The sequence below is a fragment of the Mytilus edulis genome, chromosome 6 (genome assembly GCF_963676685.1).
Source record: "Mytilus edulis chromosome 6, xbMytEdul2.2, whole genome shotgun sequence".
NCBI lineage: Eukaryota > Metazoa > Mollusca > Bivalvia > Mytilida > Mytilidae > Mytilus > Mytilus edulis.
In genome coordinates, this window is record NC_092349.1 from 60234688 (window position 1) to 60251424 (window position 16737).

Consider the following 16737-nt stretch of genomic DNA (forward strand, 5'->3'; position numbering starts at 1 on the left):
AAAGCACATCCCTAGAACGGGTTTCTAATTAAATTGAACAGACTAAACAGCAATTAGAAAATAATAATTGATAGACAACAAAGTAGATGGGGATACACTTGAAAATGTAAGACTTTAAATGAACAATAATGATTTTTAGATATATCTTTTTATTTTATTTTGCTGTGACGCTGTCTCATTGAAGTATACCACAAATCTTATTTAATCATCGTTAATTTGTAAATAATGTTGTATCAACTTGTAATTTATGGTCTTTTAAACATTTGGAATATGGTTAATTTGACACTATCAAAAGCAGGGAGAATCGAGAAAACAGAAGACAAAAATATCCGCTGAATAATCGCTAATGCATCTAGAAATTTGTGTTCTTCCAAAACAATTTTATATAGACATTGAAAGATTGGAAAATAATTTGATATAATGAGTTGATTTATCAGTCGCTGTGTGCATCACTTGGTTCGATGTACTCCGAGGAATAGCAACTTTGTATATATATAATATAAATAGTATTATATCTATGATTAATTTAAATAAACTCATCATATTTATTAGTTAAATTTTGTAGTTGCGCTAGTCACGCGTTTTGTCTACAAAAGACTCATCAGTGACGCTCGAATAAAAAAGGATAAAAGTGCAAAACAAAGTACGAAGTTGAAGAGCATCGAGGACTAAAAAGTTCATAAAAGATTTGCCAGATACAGCTAAGGTAATTTGTTTCCCAACCGAATATAAATAAATATGTTTAAACTAAGGTAATTGATTCCTAAAGTAGAAAAGCCTTCTTTTGTTAATAGTTAATCTATAAGTATAGACATATCAATGATTGATCATGTCAACACAGAAGTGCTGACTACTGAGCTGATGATACCTTCGGGAATAAAAACTCCAACAGCAGTGGCATCGACCCTTTTGGTTGTAAATAAACTCATTATAGATACCAGGATTACATTGTGTATATGCCCAAAACTTATCAGTGATACTCGAATAAAAAAAATAAGAGAAATAACTAAACAACTAGATTTTCAAAAATAAAACACTATTTTCTAACTTGATACATTGGTGTATGAAGAAACAGTTGTTAATGTATAATTTGATGCCAGTGTTGCGTTGTTAAGTATAGGATGACTGAATTCGTCATAGAGTAAACCTGAAACAAATTGGAAATGTTGAAAAATCCTACAATGTAGATGACAGAAGGAGTTATTTTTTACAAATTCATGACATTTTTCTCGACAATTTTAGATTGATATTCCAAATAAGTAATATACTTAAATACGTGTATGATACCGCTGTACGACATGCACATGTGCTCGTGGGAAACAGATTTATCAGTTACTGTATTAAAGAACGCCTAAAATCGCCTCTATATAAGTTTAGAGCTCAACATCAAGAATTGACAGGATATATCGGAATATTGTCGCAATCTTAGTTCTTCAGATACCAGAACAGTCATTTTATCTCTAATTTGATCGAATTTGTCCTATTCTAAAAATCCAATGTTTGATTGAGTGTGGATTCGCAAGGCTAGTGATATATCGGATTTTGTATAATGCATAGTTAGTTTCTGTGTGTGTTACATCTTAATGTTGTGTCGTTGTTCTCTTCTTATATTTAATGCGTTTCCCTCAGTTTTAGTTTGTAACCCGGATTTTTTTTTTATTGATTTATGAGTTTTGAACAGCGGTATACTACTATTGCCTTTATATATGTATAGAAGGAGATGCTTTCCCTGTCGACGACATAAGACAAGCTCCATAACGAGCTAATGCGATTCTCTCAGTTTGTTTGATATCTTGATTGTTCTTCTAGACAGCTTAACTAAAAACTTGCATCTGATTTTACCGTAACGTAGTCAATGGTAATGACTCTCACACTTGCATCTGATTTTACCGTAACGTAGTCAATGGTAATGACTCTCACACTTGCATCTGATTTTACCGTAACGTAGTCAATGGTAATGACTCTCACACTTGCATCTGATTTTACCGTAACGTAGTCAATGGTAATGACTCTCACACTTGCATCTGATTTTACCATAACGTAGTCAATGGTAATGACTCTCACACATGTATTTTCTGTTTGACTTGGACTTAAAATATATACAACGTAAAAGTCGGTATACCTCTTTTAAAATGTTTTGCTGCATATTTTTCATGCTATTAAGAGTACTTACCTGCAAAGCAAGCCGTCATAAAACATGCAATACATCCAGCTATCCATGTCCGTACTACAATTTCAGACACTATATTTTTCTTTTCCGGGATAAGTACACTCAATCCACCAACAATTACTCCCATTGTCATTGGATTAGAAAATCCACATAACGCATATGTAGCAATGACTTGGCTCTTAGTCTGAAGAAAAAAAATATAAGTCACAATCAGTGTCATGCTAGTGAGAGGTTCTGCCATGTTTATATAATCCACCAAGAAAGAAGAAATGCCTGTACCAAGTCAGGAAGATGACAGTTGTAATCCATTCGTTTGGTGTGTTTGAACTTTGGAATTTGCCATTTAATTAGGGACTTTCCATTTGAATTTTTTTTGTTAGTTTACTTTTTATATTGTTTTTAGAGTTCTTGCAACTGGGCCATTTTCTGTATGTGAGTCTTTATCAATGACTAGACATTTTTTTATTTTTGTCCGCAACATGTTTTCTTCCGAAAAGGCAACTTCTAAGTTATCCTGGTATCAATTTTCGTGCATAAAGGTATATCTAATAAATGTAAATGTGTATTCTTCAAAATGCTGAGAGATTTTTCATACAACTCTCTGTAAATACAAGCAGTATTATAGAAGCCTTTACAACATCAAAGAACATCCCTGTGGACGAGTTCATGTTGACATATCTTTAGAAAATATTTCTCAAAGATAGCAAGCTTATAGTTTTGTGCGCCAGACTAGCGTTTCGTATACAGTATTACAAATCAGCACTGCTACTGGACTGTTATACATTTCACTCTTTAAACAGAAAATTGGAGAATGAATTTACCGTTTGGTTGCTATTCGTTCCGTTGGTTGAAAAGTCTGTCTTTTGAATTTGTTTTTATAGACTTCTCCCTTTTTGAATTTATCTTGGAGTTCGGTATTTTTAGTCATACTTTTATAGATACACATGTATATCCGTTGAACCTGAAGACATGAGTCAAAATAAAATTAAGAATGGAAATAGGGAATGTGTCAAAGAGACAACAGCAGAAGGTCACCAACAGGTCTTCAATGCAGCGAGAAATTCCCGCACCCGGAAACGAGAACTGAGCAATTTTTTCAAATTCAAAGTGACAAAAGACTTTCTTTCGGTTGCGGAGAGAACATTGCAACTATTTATGCTTTTGTTCGAAATTCACTATCTAAATAGATCGTTACAATGCAACTACATCGTACGCATACATTCGAAGAAAGTGATTGTAAATATATTTCCTTAAAATTGGCATATTTATGCAACTGAACATTTTTCTGTCTTTGCAGTTGGTATTGTACATATATGGATAAACTCACTGATATAGCATCAATTTTGATAAACTCGCCAAGTTTGGTGTAACCAACAAACTCGTTTACGACAGTTTTTAAACCCACCACTTCACCAACGATTTTACAGTCTTTCCATGGTACACCCATCAGAAATACTAGGGGCATCATCACATATGAAAGTATAAGCTACAGAAGAAATTAAACAATCTGAACATATTAGTTACCATATGTTATGGGTTGCAAATATAGAGCAAATCAAATACGTACAATACATTTGGTCCCAAAAGATCAGTACTTTGTACTATTTTGAAACATTTAGTAGATCATAGTTTTAATTGCAAACAATACAAAATTTTGAAACAAGTATTCCTAGTAAATTGCATTTCATTCGAGACAAGACTTAATGTGGTTTTATGATTTTCTTATGCATTGGAGCATATTAGTGTTACCACTGCACATACTCCTCCGTCGCTGTTTATTGGTTTGTGGTGTGAAATCTACTTGACATACAGTAACCCATATTATAGAGTAGGTTGACATTATTTCATAGTATTAGATTAATTATTTATTATCACATACTTAAAGCAACACGACGGGTGACACATGTGGAGCAGGATCTGCATACCCTTCCGGAGCACCTGAGATCACCCCTAGTTTTTGGTGGGGTTCGTGTTGTTTATTCTTTAGTTTTCTATGTTGTGTCATGTGTACTATTGTTTTTCTGTTTGTCTTTTTCATTTTTAGCCATGGCGTTGTAAGTTTGTTTTAGATTTATGAGTTTGACTGTCCCTTTGTTACCTTTGTTCCTTTTTGACATGATCTCATAGTATTAGATTAATTATTTTTATAACTTCTAAATATTCTTTGATACATGTTAAAAATTTGTACCATTGATGTTGTTTTTCTATAGTATTGGTATATCAAATGCTTTTTCATTACTGGTTTTGTTTTTATTAATACTAAAATTTCTTCGGTGTGGTTTGTGGTTTTTTTAAAAGATTAAAAAGAGAAGGTCTAGGTGCTTAAACATTTCAAAGATATTAGCGGCATTAACCAACTGATTCAAAAACTCGTTCAAGTAACCAGCGGCATGAACCAAATGATTTCTAAAACTCATTCAATATACCAGCGGGATCGAGTCAGAAAAGATCACACCACAAGTTTTCCTAAAATGACAAGGTATCACTATAAGAAAAAGATAAAATTTATCATTAGCGAAAAAGATAAACTTACATTTAAACTGAGATCTGGCAACATTACCAGACTACCCAGATAAGCCAATACAGCATTTATAAACGATATAATACTGAGAAATGATATGAGGCAAGCGATAACAGTAAGTACAACAAACATGGCGTCTTGTGCTCCCTTTGCTGCGGCTTCAATAACGTTTGCAGATTCTGATCTGAAATGAAAAAATGGTTTTGCTCAAAAGTTCATGAATACAATGCATCAAACTCTGAAACAGCGGTAAACGACGTCCTTGCTATGCTACGCAAAAGATTAGCACAGCCACGTCACTGGTGTTTCTAAGTTTGGAAGTGCATTTGATCAATTGATCAATGATTTAGCAAAGAAGAGAATTACTGTATTATCTTTTGATCATGGAATAACAGAAGGGCGCTTACAATAATAAGAATAACTATTTTGCGCCAACCTAATAATTTTACTATTATTAAAGTTTAATTGGTCGAATAGAGTTGATAAGTGTCAACCAAAAACAGCGTTTGTGTCCGTATAGGAACGTTGAGAATTCTTGCGGGTTTTATTACAGCTTGACTCGTTTCAGTGTACTTAATAATTTAGAACAAGTTTTGTCTGTATTATGACTTATTATATTTATCTGAATTGATATTTGCAAAAGTATAAGTAATAACATATCATTGTGGATTGAAATTTTGTAAGTCTTTTAACTAAATTTCTTGGAACGTTTTTATTATCACGTGTTTTTCTAATTTAAAAAGTACAAAATACAATGTACAGTGCTGTCATCGTCTGACAATATGGATGTTCTGCATCCAGATGAATAGTTTATACGAATTTTAATACACTTAAACCAAATAGAACAAAGTCGTGATAAAGCCTATTTGTGATGACGTCGCGTAAATCAAACTAATTTCACACAGCAAGTGCGTGCTGAAGGAGACAGCTCACCTCATAGATGCTCTCATATTTGACAAGTTTTATGTGTTTTTCTATAATATAAAAAAGAAGATGTGGTATGATTGCCAAGGAGACAACTATCCACAAAAGACCAAAATGACACAGACATTAACAACTATAGGTCACCTTACGGCCTTCAACAATGAGCAAAGCCCATACCGCATGGTCAGCTATAAAAGGCCCCGATAAGACAATGTAAAACAATTCAAACGAGAAAACTAACGGCCTTATTTATGTAAAAAAAAATGAAAGAAAAAATGATCAGTTTATATAATCAAAACGAACTCTCACATTTTGTTTTAACATTGGTTTACTTCTGTTACCTATTATCTACCCTTGTATGTTGAAAACGAGTCCAAAACATAGACGTGTTTCTCAATCTTTTGTTAATATGCGAGTGTGTTTCTAGACTGATTGCTCGTTTATTTCTTAAAGACCTTTGTGTTCATACGCTTATTATGACACTGATCGACTTTGATTCATTAACGATGTTAACCACTATGATGTTGGGAACAAGACCGAAAAAGAACCCGAAAACCTTCCAGTTTAAACTGTGTGAGTATTACTCAAAGCGTAAGCTTTAGTTTGCTAAAATATTATTGATATACATACTTATGGTTTGTAAGATTGCTTTATATCCTAATTAAACTAGTTTACGAATGAATTAAAGGATGAATTCGAAATGATGATACAGACAAAGATTTGAAAACAAAGAATACAAATACGATACCCGTATAGGTTAAATATATACCCGCACTTTTTAGTATTTGTACAATAAAAATGCGTATTAATCAAGTTAAAAAATATTTTGATAAACTTCTTTTTATCTCCTACCTACTATTTATACTTTTTATCTGGCGCCATGTTTTTGTCTGTGATTCTTCTGTTTCTGGACAGATTATTTTAGACACAGCCAAACCAGCAGGTGCCGACATCAACACTGCTGTTAAGATATGCGATGAAGATATCTAGACGAAACAAATATCATAAGAAAATAATATTTTTGAAATGCTATACCAGATTGTTTCAGATCAAGCCTCACGCGCTAACGCATGTAGAAAGAAATATCAGTTGACAATTTCAACCTTTAAAATTCTCTACTCTTCAGTTAACACAATCGGACCTTGATTACCTTTCGAAAACGTTTCATTTATCATTAATCACTGATCACATTTTCCTCTGACGCGTTTATTCATACTCATGACCTCTTAGTCCGAGGATGATGCTGATAATAAGGACGAAGATATCTTTTGTGTAAGCTGAAAAACTGATTTGATCATCAAAACCGAACCCGTACCCAAGATGAGCACACAAACCTCGAATAAACACACAACAAATATAATTTTTGTTTCAAAGAAACAAATATCAAGTGAACATATTCATTCTGTAAAAGGATAATGTTTATGAAGGTACGTAAATAAGCGTAAGGACTGTCAACTATTTTCTGGTTTATTGCATGCGTATTATCTGCAATAATGTATGCATTGACAGCAATTACTTTGTTTGTTGCTATTGGGCAAAGTATTTTAAACCTGAAACATACACAAATTATTCAAGACTTACCCCATACATTACAAACAATCCAAAAATGTCAGCTGATACACTTGCAAAACCAGCTGTCATTATAGCAAACAGTTCTGATTTAGTTAAGAGTGAGAGGTACGGCTTGATAGAAAAACTTGCTTCGGGCTGTCAAAAAAGAAAAATGGACAAGTTATGTTTTTGTTTCTATAAAACAAGCATGTCATATTAATTGATTTAATAAAACCGACTATTTTCAAGCGTTTAACTGGTTCTTGCTGTAATTGTATCATGCTTTTGAAAGATATTTTAAAATTTTCCATGTTGAGATGGAATAAAACTTTTGGGGATTAAAGGATTATTGGTGGATGTGCATATCTACTGTAAATATATTTCTAATGAAATATCTTTGAACAGCATTGATTGCTTTTTTTCTTGTTGAATGATCCGAAATAAAATATGACATAATCTGTCAATGAACTATAATGATTGACAGTGTATTTACCTGACCAAGAAACATGCTAGCGGCGGTACATACAGTTTCTGCAGCAGTCGTTCCCATGGTGAAGTGCATTACTACAGCAAATTTCTCCACCAACATTTGCATCAAACCGAAATGATACAACACGGATACCACAGAATTAATGAAAATGACAGTTGGCATCAGCTAATAAAGATAAAACATATAATAAAATGGATGATTTTAAGCTAATATGGAGTTTTCAAGAACGCAAAAATCGATTTGAATAAATATAAAGGTGAAAGCAATATAGACATCATATTGAAATTGAGCCCATGAGAAATGTGTTTATACATTTACGCTTAGGTGACAAAATTCAAATCACTTATATGCCATAATTTATAAAGAAACAAGAATATGTCCCCAGTACACGGATGCCCTACTCGCACTATCATTTTCTATGTTCAGTGGACCGTAACATTGGGATCAAAACTCTTATTTGGCATTAAAATTAGAAAGATCATATCATAATGAACATGTGTACTAAGTTTCAAGTTGATTGGACTTCAACTTTATTAAAAACTACCTTGACCAAAAACTTTAACCTGAAGCGGAACGAACGGACGTACGGACGAACGGTACAGACCAGAAAACATAATGCCCCTCTACTATCGTAGGTGGGGCATAAAAAAACATGGAAAACTAAAAAATAAAGAGTGCTTCATTTCGAGTTTGTATTTTTATGCCCCACCTACGATAGTAGATGGGCATTATGTTTTCTGGTCTGTGGCTCCGTTCGTCCGTTCGTCCGTTCGTCCAATCGTCTTTCCAGTTTCAGGTTAAAGTTTTTGGTCGAGGTAGTTTTTGATGAAGTTGAAGTCCAATCAACCTGAAACTTTGTATATATGTTCCTTATGATATGATCTTTCTAATTTTAATGTCAAATTAGAGTTCTGATCCCAATTTCCACGGTCCACTGAACATAGAAAATGATAGTGCGAGTGGGGCATGCGTGTACTGGGGACACATTCTTGTTTCTATTGTTTTTTTTCTCTCTCTCTCTCTCTTATTTTCATGGGTTCGGGAGATATGAAATGTACATTTCTCAAGATACATGAGATGTTGTCGTTATTTTGTTAAATAAAGACAACCTCTCCTTGAACAGTCATTTGATAAACCATCAAAATTAAACGAAAGCTTGTTATAAGGACTCAAATACAGTGTGTAAGGTTTCTTAGATAAGATGTATTGAGAGGAAAAAAAATTATGAAGAGACATGCCCGTAATTTGTGACCTTTTTAAAAATAGGTCCAACCATATAGCTATTATCGCCACGATTTGCTTACCGTCAAAATCTAAAGTTGTTCATCTATGGAAGCAATATCGGTAAAAAAAAATGTACAAATCAAATAAAGAAATTTTAGATCGAATATCCTGACAAATGTTTTGAGTTTTTGATATTCCGAGAGGAAGACAATGCACAAACAAAGTAAATATAATACAGTCATATAAACGTAAAACACAGTGAACAGCTTAAATAAACACGAGGAACTGACTTTATATTCCGGTTGTTACATTAAAACTAGAAATCAATCATCTTGTTCCGGAAGATTAAGTTACTAATGTTCCACATACAATACTTATGGTAAAATATGGCAATATAGGCTGAGGATAGCTGTGTTATAATAAAAAAAATCCAAACAAGTTATAAGCTTTCATTCATTCTAAAGAAAACATAAAATACTATTTAATTAAAAAACAGTCATGTGGTAATTCAAAGTTTATATTAGTCTCTCTTCCGTTTTTTATTTTGCTTTTGTCATTCAGACGTTTGATTTTACCAAGTCAGGAAAATGGCAGTTGTTATCATATAGTTTGTTTCTGTGTGTGTTGCATTGTTATTTGGTTTTTGTTGCACTTCAGTGTTAAGGTAAAAAATATCCTTTTCTGTGTTTGTTCATTCATAAATATAACAATACCTTAAATATGAATTCAAAATCACCATATTTTTCTCCAAACACAAAGTTGACTCCTGCTAAAACGTGGCTCTGGAAATGTTCTACTTGCTTTCCTAGAAAAGAAAATGTTTTGCGCCCAGCTTCTGTCCGTAAGATGAGTAATCCCAATACCATCTGAAGCACGATACCCCATATAACTGGTTTCCAGTTTATCTTGTCATAAAGAATTAAGAAATGTTTATACTGGTTTGATAATTTGAAATATAAGCTGTTCATAATAAGGGTTCAAATTATTTGCATATTGTTTTGAGCGTTTCCAATGAAGATGAATTTAGAAAAAAAGTTCAGACACATGAATATAGTGATTTCTTTTCTTCATTTTTGTACACTACTGCTTCGATACTGCTGCTGGTGGACTATCAGAACGCGGTATCATCGGCTCAGTAGTCATGATTCATAACAAACATTACTGAAATTGTCCGTTTTTATTAAATCAGTAAATATTAAAAACAACACGCCGGATGCTTACCCGTCCGAAGCACTTGACTATTCAATGGGGTTCGTGTTGCTCAGTCTTCTTTTTTTTTTTTGTATTTTGTGTACTATTGTTTGTTTATTGGTCTTTTTCTTTTGTAGCCATGGCATTGTATGTTGATTTTTGACATGAGTTTGAATGTCCCTCTGGTTTCTTTCGCCTCCCTTTCAAGAAACTAAGATTTCAAGTTAACCTGAAATAGATTTACTATTACCTCTTTAAATGTGTAGTTTCTTTTACATTGAATTTCTTAGCTTTCATATGATGTTCTTTATGCGTATCTGGTTTAGGTTAATCCAGAAATGTGCGTCGTTAGCATGCAATTTATATATAAAGTGTTGTCTGCCTATGTGGTATAACATAATAGACAATTACTTTTTAAATATATGGTGCCTAATGGATATGTGATATAAGTCAAGATAAATTACGAATTTGTTAGCTATTGCGTTGATAGTACCGATACAATAGTCGTCAAGTTCAGAATTTTATGGAGGACTATCATTTGGCCTGTCATAAGACATGGAAGAATATGTCACTTTACCTCTAATCAATTCTAATTATAATGTCACTTGTAGTTTGTAAATAGAAGTCAAACAGGATATCACCCAAATCCTCCAACAATCCGTCAACAGATGTCAAGTTTAGAAGATTCGCCTTTTGTGTGTCTTAGAATGATTGTCAATGAGACAATATAAACGTTCGTCCTCTTAAATTGGTCAAGTTGATGAAAAATCAGGCGAGATATAATAATAAGTACAATCAATATTGATATAAGCTGCTTCCTCTAACCTAGTCAAGTCTAAAAGAAGCTTTCTGTGAAACTGAAATCAGTCAGTAATAATTACCATCAAACCTGCTATAGACGTCAATTAGGGTACTGAGACTCACCTGCCGTCTGTTATAAGATATAAGCCAGGATGTCCCAATAAGTACCGTCAATCCTGCTATAGATATCAAGTTCTCTAAGTTCTCTAAGTTACTTATTACCAAATAACATATGCAGGCCAGTACAACTACTGCGTAAGAACCACTACAATGATAATATGTTTTCTAGTTTTTAGTTATGATAGTTGCGCTAACATACAGTATTTTGAAAAGAAAGAAAATGCTTCATACAATGTATGGTTTATCTCATTGTTCAGGGCCAGAAAGAGTTTACATTTTTTGTTATTTGGTCTTTGGGTAATCGCCTAGTTGGTCCTAATCATCGTGATTACATCTACTTATCTTTATATTGAAATCAATTGAAAGAATCTCGGATTATATCCACCTATATTTGTATTCACATCGTTACTTTTTTCATAACTTTTACGTGTGTTTTTTACCATGCAAATATTGTTAAGATGTTGTCTTAATTCTTGTCTTTAATGTCATACATTTTCATATTCATCGTGTCAAATATAAAAGTTATGCAAGAAAAGTGAAACGAAAGGCACCCAAATTTGTGTGTTCAAAGTAATCTAAGCTCTTGTTGTGAAAATTTAAAAGATATGTAACATTACTAAATATTTAAAAAAAAAATAGTAGATTTCAAAAGTGAATAGCACAGTCATATCGTTTCAGAAAAAAATTAGCCGTTCTGCTTGCTGTTTAAAGTCTTCACACACAATTCATCGGTCGGACTATAAACCTTATATTAATTCAAATTTTAAAACAATAGAAAAAAGAAATTTACCGAAAAATCGTGTGAGAATCATTAACAAATTCGTTCAACAATATTCACTGTCAACGAACAATCGATCTCAAGCAATTTTTCACTTAAGGGCATATCCAACAGTTTATTTCTAACGGTGAGAATTTTTTCCCTTTAAGATATTTTATTCTTCAATTGAGAGAGAATCAAATTTTGCCAAAAAAAATATATGTTGTCGATTTCGTTTTTGCAAAAAATGCTGCTGAAAATTGAACATTTTTACAATTTTGGGATAAAAAACGTTTTTTATTTAAAAGAATTAATTATGATTTTTTAATCAACATAAACTTATATAATTGGGCTCGAATTGAAGCTAAATAATTTAAGATGGTAAGAAAAATCTAACTTTACCATTTAAAGCATTAATTCTCACTCAAATAAAGCCAAAAACGTCATGGTGAACCCAAACAACGGCAAGAAATGAACATTTGAAATGCACATTTTTGATTTTTTTAAATATTTCTAACGGTGTCGACAAAACGGTTGGTTCAAAAGTTTTGAAATTTTTATATTTTTGTTTAAGGGTCAAAGTAAATACTTTGTCAAAATTTTATGAAAATTAAACGAGCCAAATTAATTTTAGTGGAAGTGTTGGGTACCACCTTAACATGACAATTTTCGCACCATAGAAATCAGTGCTGTTTAAAAGCATAAAGATATCCAATAATGTTTACTTACATTGAAAACTGTCTTGATTTCATCCACTTCATTCGAGTAGACATTTTAGAAAAAGTTTCAGAAACTTGATCTCCAAACTTCTTTTTGACATAGTGATAGCATAGACAAAATGCAACAAAACAAGAGATACATACAAATGGTAAGGCCTGGTGGTAATCTGGAACCAACACTGCTACACATACTGTATAGGAGGAAATCAATACAAGGGCTATGACTCTGTATGTGATCCTTAGTCGTCGGGAACATTTGTCTTCGTCCATGATCTAAAAAAAAAGTCTTCAAAAAATATGTACACGAAATGAAAGAATTATTTGGTTATTTGAAGAATTCATTAAAATAGCTGAACTTTGATAGTGTCTGTTTAATTTGTTCTTCTCTTTAAGACTGATTCCATATTGTTAAGATGTCTTTTTGGTTGTTTTTTTTTATCAAGTAAGCCTATCTGTCTTCCTGTGGACTATCATTTTGTGAACTTGCACGTTAAAATTCAATCCTCAGTGTGTCGGTCTGGTAAAAAGAAGGTTAACATTCATATTCATAGAACGTCAACACGTTCTCGTCTTGATAAAGAGGCAATGTTTTCCACTAGAAGTTAAAACACCAATACAAATTACCATATATCATGCTTTTTATATGATGTTACAATACAATTAATAGAAAAGGCATGCAGTAACTAGTGATGTTATAATGATAAATTATGTATACCTCGTTTAAATAAGATCAGCTATCGGTTAACCTTCAATGTAATTTACTGAACACAACTACCAAAATATTAGTAGGTCAAACTAAACATTGAAGTATTGTTCATATTTATAAACATTATTGATTTTATTTAACGTTTGATGGTTTCGTCCTTAATTTTCTCATTGACAACAGAACATATGTATATGTATGGACAAAATTGTCACAAGCTGTAAGTGGCCATATCTGTAACTTAAGTGGTTTAATCTTTTATTAAAGTTTAATTATGGTTGAATAAGAAGCGACAAAACAGTATTTTACTGGAATAAAACAACAGAAAGATTGGAGTAATGGGAAGAAAAAATATCACAAATTTGAGCGTCACTGATTAGTCTTTTGTAGACGAAACGCGCGTCTGGTGTAAATACAAAATTTAAGCCTAGTATCTATGATGAGTTACATTGATTCATTTCATTAAATAGAAATATAGTATTCTTTTTGAGAAAAAAAAAGGCTAGTCCTCACCTTAGTTTTCTTCTAAATAAGAATAAAGAGGAAATAAACTCGATTTTTTAAAACGATTTTCCCATTTCGAACTTTCCATTTTTAGAAACAACATCCAGCAGCACCTGTTTATGGAGTAGACAACGCACAGTTAGTATATCATACGGCTTAGCTCTCTTAATTAATTTGCTGCTCTTATCAAGAAGCTATTACATTAAGGGATTTAAAGGGTAAAGTTGAAGTTATTTTTCGACATTTTACTGAAGACATGATTTGGTAGACTACAAGTATTATACAATTAGCCAGGAGTAATTTCCATTCGTCGTCGCTTCGTTAGAACATACTCACCCCTTCTCGTCCAATGAAAAGTCCGTTTTTCACCCTCTAATTTTCATAGTACACGGTTTTCCATGCACTATGAAATGCTATACATGAATGACTTTTCATTGTCAGTTAATTATGAAAGTGAACTCTTAATAACTGCACTAATGAAGTGTACAATCACCTGAGGCATTTTCCCTTGGAAAAGAGCCTACTGATTAAAGATGAAAGAGCAAAGATTAAAATAAATTATTTTGAATATTGCACATTTTCATAAATGTTCTAATGGTACACATATATAGAATAAACAAAAACAATGGGGGTAAGGATGTAAGTAAAATAATATTTATTTATTATAAACAGGGCATTTGAGGGAATTTTTTTTCTTTCAAGAAAACAATTTCAGGCTGCTAATATATAAAGCAAAGGATTTTTTTACGGTGAACACAATACATATAAAGTTATCAATAAAAAAGTAAGCATTTAACGTTGAACGGTCTGAATTTAAATGCTTATACAGAGTTTTATATTTATAAAAAAAACAAATTTCAAAAAGGGGATTAATATAACATTCTGTTGCTTTTTAAAATAAGAAAATCTCAAGATATATTAGTATTAAATTTTACCTGAAGCAGAAGAAAAAGAAAAACAATTTATCCGTTCGGTCCTCACAAACTATGTCAGTGCTATTTCATTCCATCCATTGAAATGATGATTATCTATGTTTTGGTTCATTATAAAATGTGAACTCTTTTTAAGGTTTGAATATTACAATGGGAAAGGCTAATTTTGTAAGGTCACTCGAAAGTGTGAATATGTTCTAAATTGGTCAGACAATACTTGGTCATGTTTTATGAAGATTTAAGCCCTCGGCTTCGCCTTGGGCTTAAATCTTCATAAAACATGACCAAGTATTGTCTAACCTATAATTAATTTCCTCTTAACCTCTTTATGAGTATCACTGAATGCGGCTTATCATAGTTTTTAAATGCATTAGTGAATGAAGTTCAGTCTTCGATGATCAATCTGATCGTTACATCAACTGAGAAGTCTTAACAATATTTTATTTTGGGATGTTCAGTCTAAAAGTTAATTTTCAGTCTTATCCACTGTGGTCAATTCAGTACTGTTCCGGTCATTGTATTGTGATCAATTCTGTTGTGTTCAATAGCTTTTCATATAATTTAGTAGAGTGTTGATGTGTACAGGATTGATAGATTGATTGAATGTTGAAAGGATATTTATTGACTGCAAGCAAATTATCTAAACAGCACTTAAATTGCAGCTATGGATATGTCTGAAAATTGACGGAAAGACAAATGTTTTAAAATCACCAAGTGTCTACTTAACAAATGACAAGTGGTGGTTTAGATCATTAAATTAACAACTAATCAAGCAGGATAGATGAAAAACTAAGCATCTTTATTTTGTGAGAATGATAGATTCATTCTGGTTTTCCACTTATTTTTTATGACTCTATAGTTGGCCTATATTGTGTAGCTTCTGCACCACCGGTTTCATTTGTCTCAATTTCGCAATGGATATCATATTGTGTGATTAACATCATTTTAACAATATTTTTTAAGAGGTTTTGTGTAAAGCGTTTGAAATGACATTTTGTTTTTTAGTTGTTTTATCAGTTTTTATTTAGATTTCATATTTCTGTTTGTGTTGTCAGGTCCTCTGTGACCGACGTGTAGTCTTAGTAGTCCAACAGCTGTTTTACCACCCTGGTAAGACTGAGGTTATGAATTCGAACCCAGCACCTGGCTGGTGCATTTAGCTATATCTCTATCGACTTTGTATGTACTTTTTAAGCCTCATTTCAGTGGTTCTTTCTAAGCACTCCAGCTTCCTTTACCAATGAAAACTTGCCAATTTCTAAGTGGAGAAAAATAGCACCAACTATTTGAGTAAATGTTGGATTATGTAATTCACTCATTTGAATTCAGTGTAATAAAGTGTGCCATTACAACTACCCATGCTATGTTGGATTGACATGGACGGTCAATTGAATTGAAATGCTTTTCTTATAATTTGAGGTTTAACTCTCTGCTTTAATTTGATTTTTGACAGCTATATTTTGATTATATATGGACAATGATTTTAAGAATAAATCTGAGACTTAATATAAAAAGTGCATTTAAATGAGGACATATGGTTGGAACCCTAACCTTATCATGGGAACACCCCCACCCCCCTTTTTAAAATTGCTGGATCTGCCCCTCTTACTGTTTACATTTGTTAGTTGGGGTAAAAGTTCTCTCAAAGATTATATTAGATTTCCAACTGAATTTTCATACACAACAGGCGTTCATAAGTGTTTCTCTTTTTTTTTTTTACAGATTAGACCATTGGTTTTCCTGTTTGAATTATAGTTTGCTGTTCCATGTTGAAGACCGTACTTTGACCTATAATAGTTTACTTTTTACACATTGTTAGTTTGTGACTTGGATGGAGAGTTGTCACTCATACCACATCATCTTATTTCTAATTACAGAAGTATTATAATTCAAATCTGAAAGTATTTTGACAAGTAACTACATACACTTGACAAATTGAAAGAAAGGAACTGCCATTTTATCATGACTCAGTCACAGTGGTAATAAGCATAGAAAAAAAAGCTCTGGATTCATTACAGGTTCAAACAGTCACTAATGCTATTTTTGATGTGATTTTTTTGCCAGTTGAATGAGCAATGAGACACACATATGCAAGGTCATATCTTCTAAAATGGCAAGAAACAAACCATA

General features: G+C 32.4%; 1 protein-coding gene across 1 annotated transcript; it reads right to left on the bottom strand.

Annotated features, from left to right (window-relative positions):
* Positions 1-1003: 1003 nt before the first annotated feature.
* Positions 1004-12738, bottom strand: LOC139526520 (solute carrier family 28 member 3-like). Its single transcript, XM_071321675.1, has 10 exons — positions 12479-12738; positions 10996-11137; positions 9594-9785; positions 7660-7821; positions 7197-7322; positions 6468-6601; positions 4704-4875; positions 3498-3656; positions 2174-2354; positions 1004-1147 (listed from the first exon to the last, which is right to left on the bottom strand). Exons 1-10 carry the CDS (start codon positions 12736-12738, stop codon positions 1044-1046), a joined length of 1632 nt encoding a protein of 543 aa, XP_071177776.1. The 3' UTR covers positions 1004-1043.
* Between the last annotated feature and the right edge of the window lie 3999 nt (positions 12739-16737).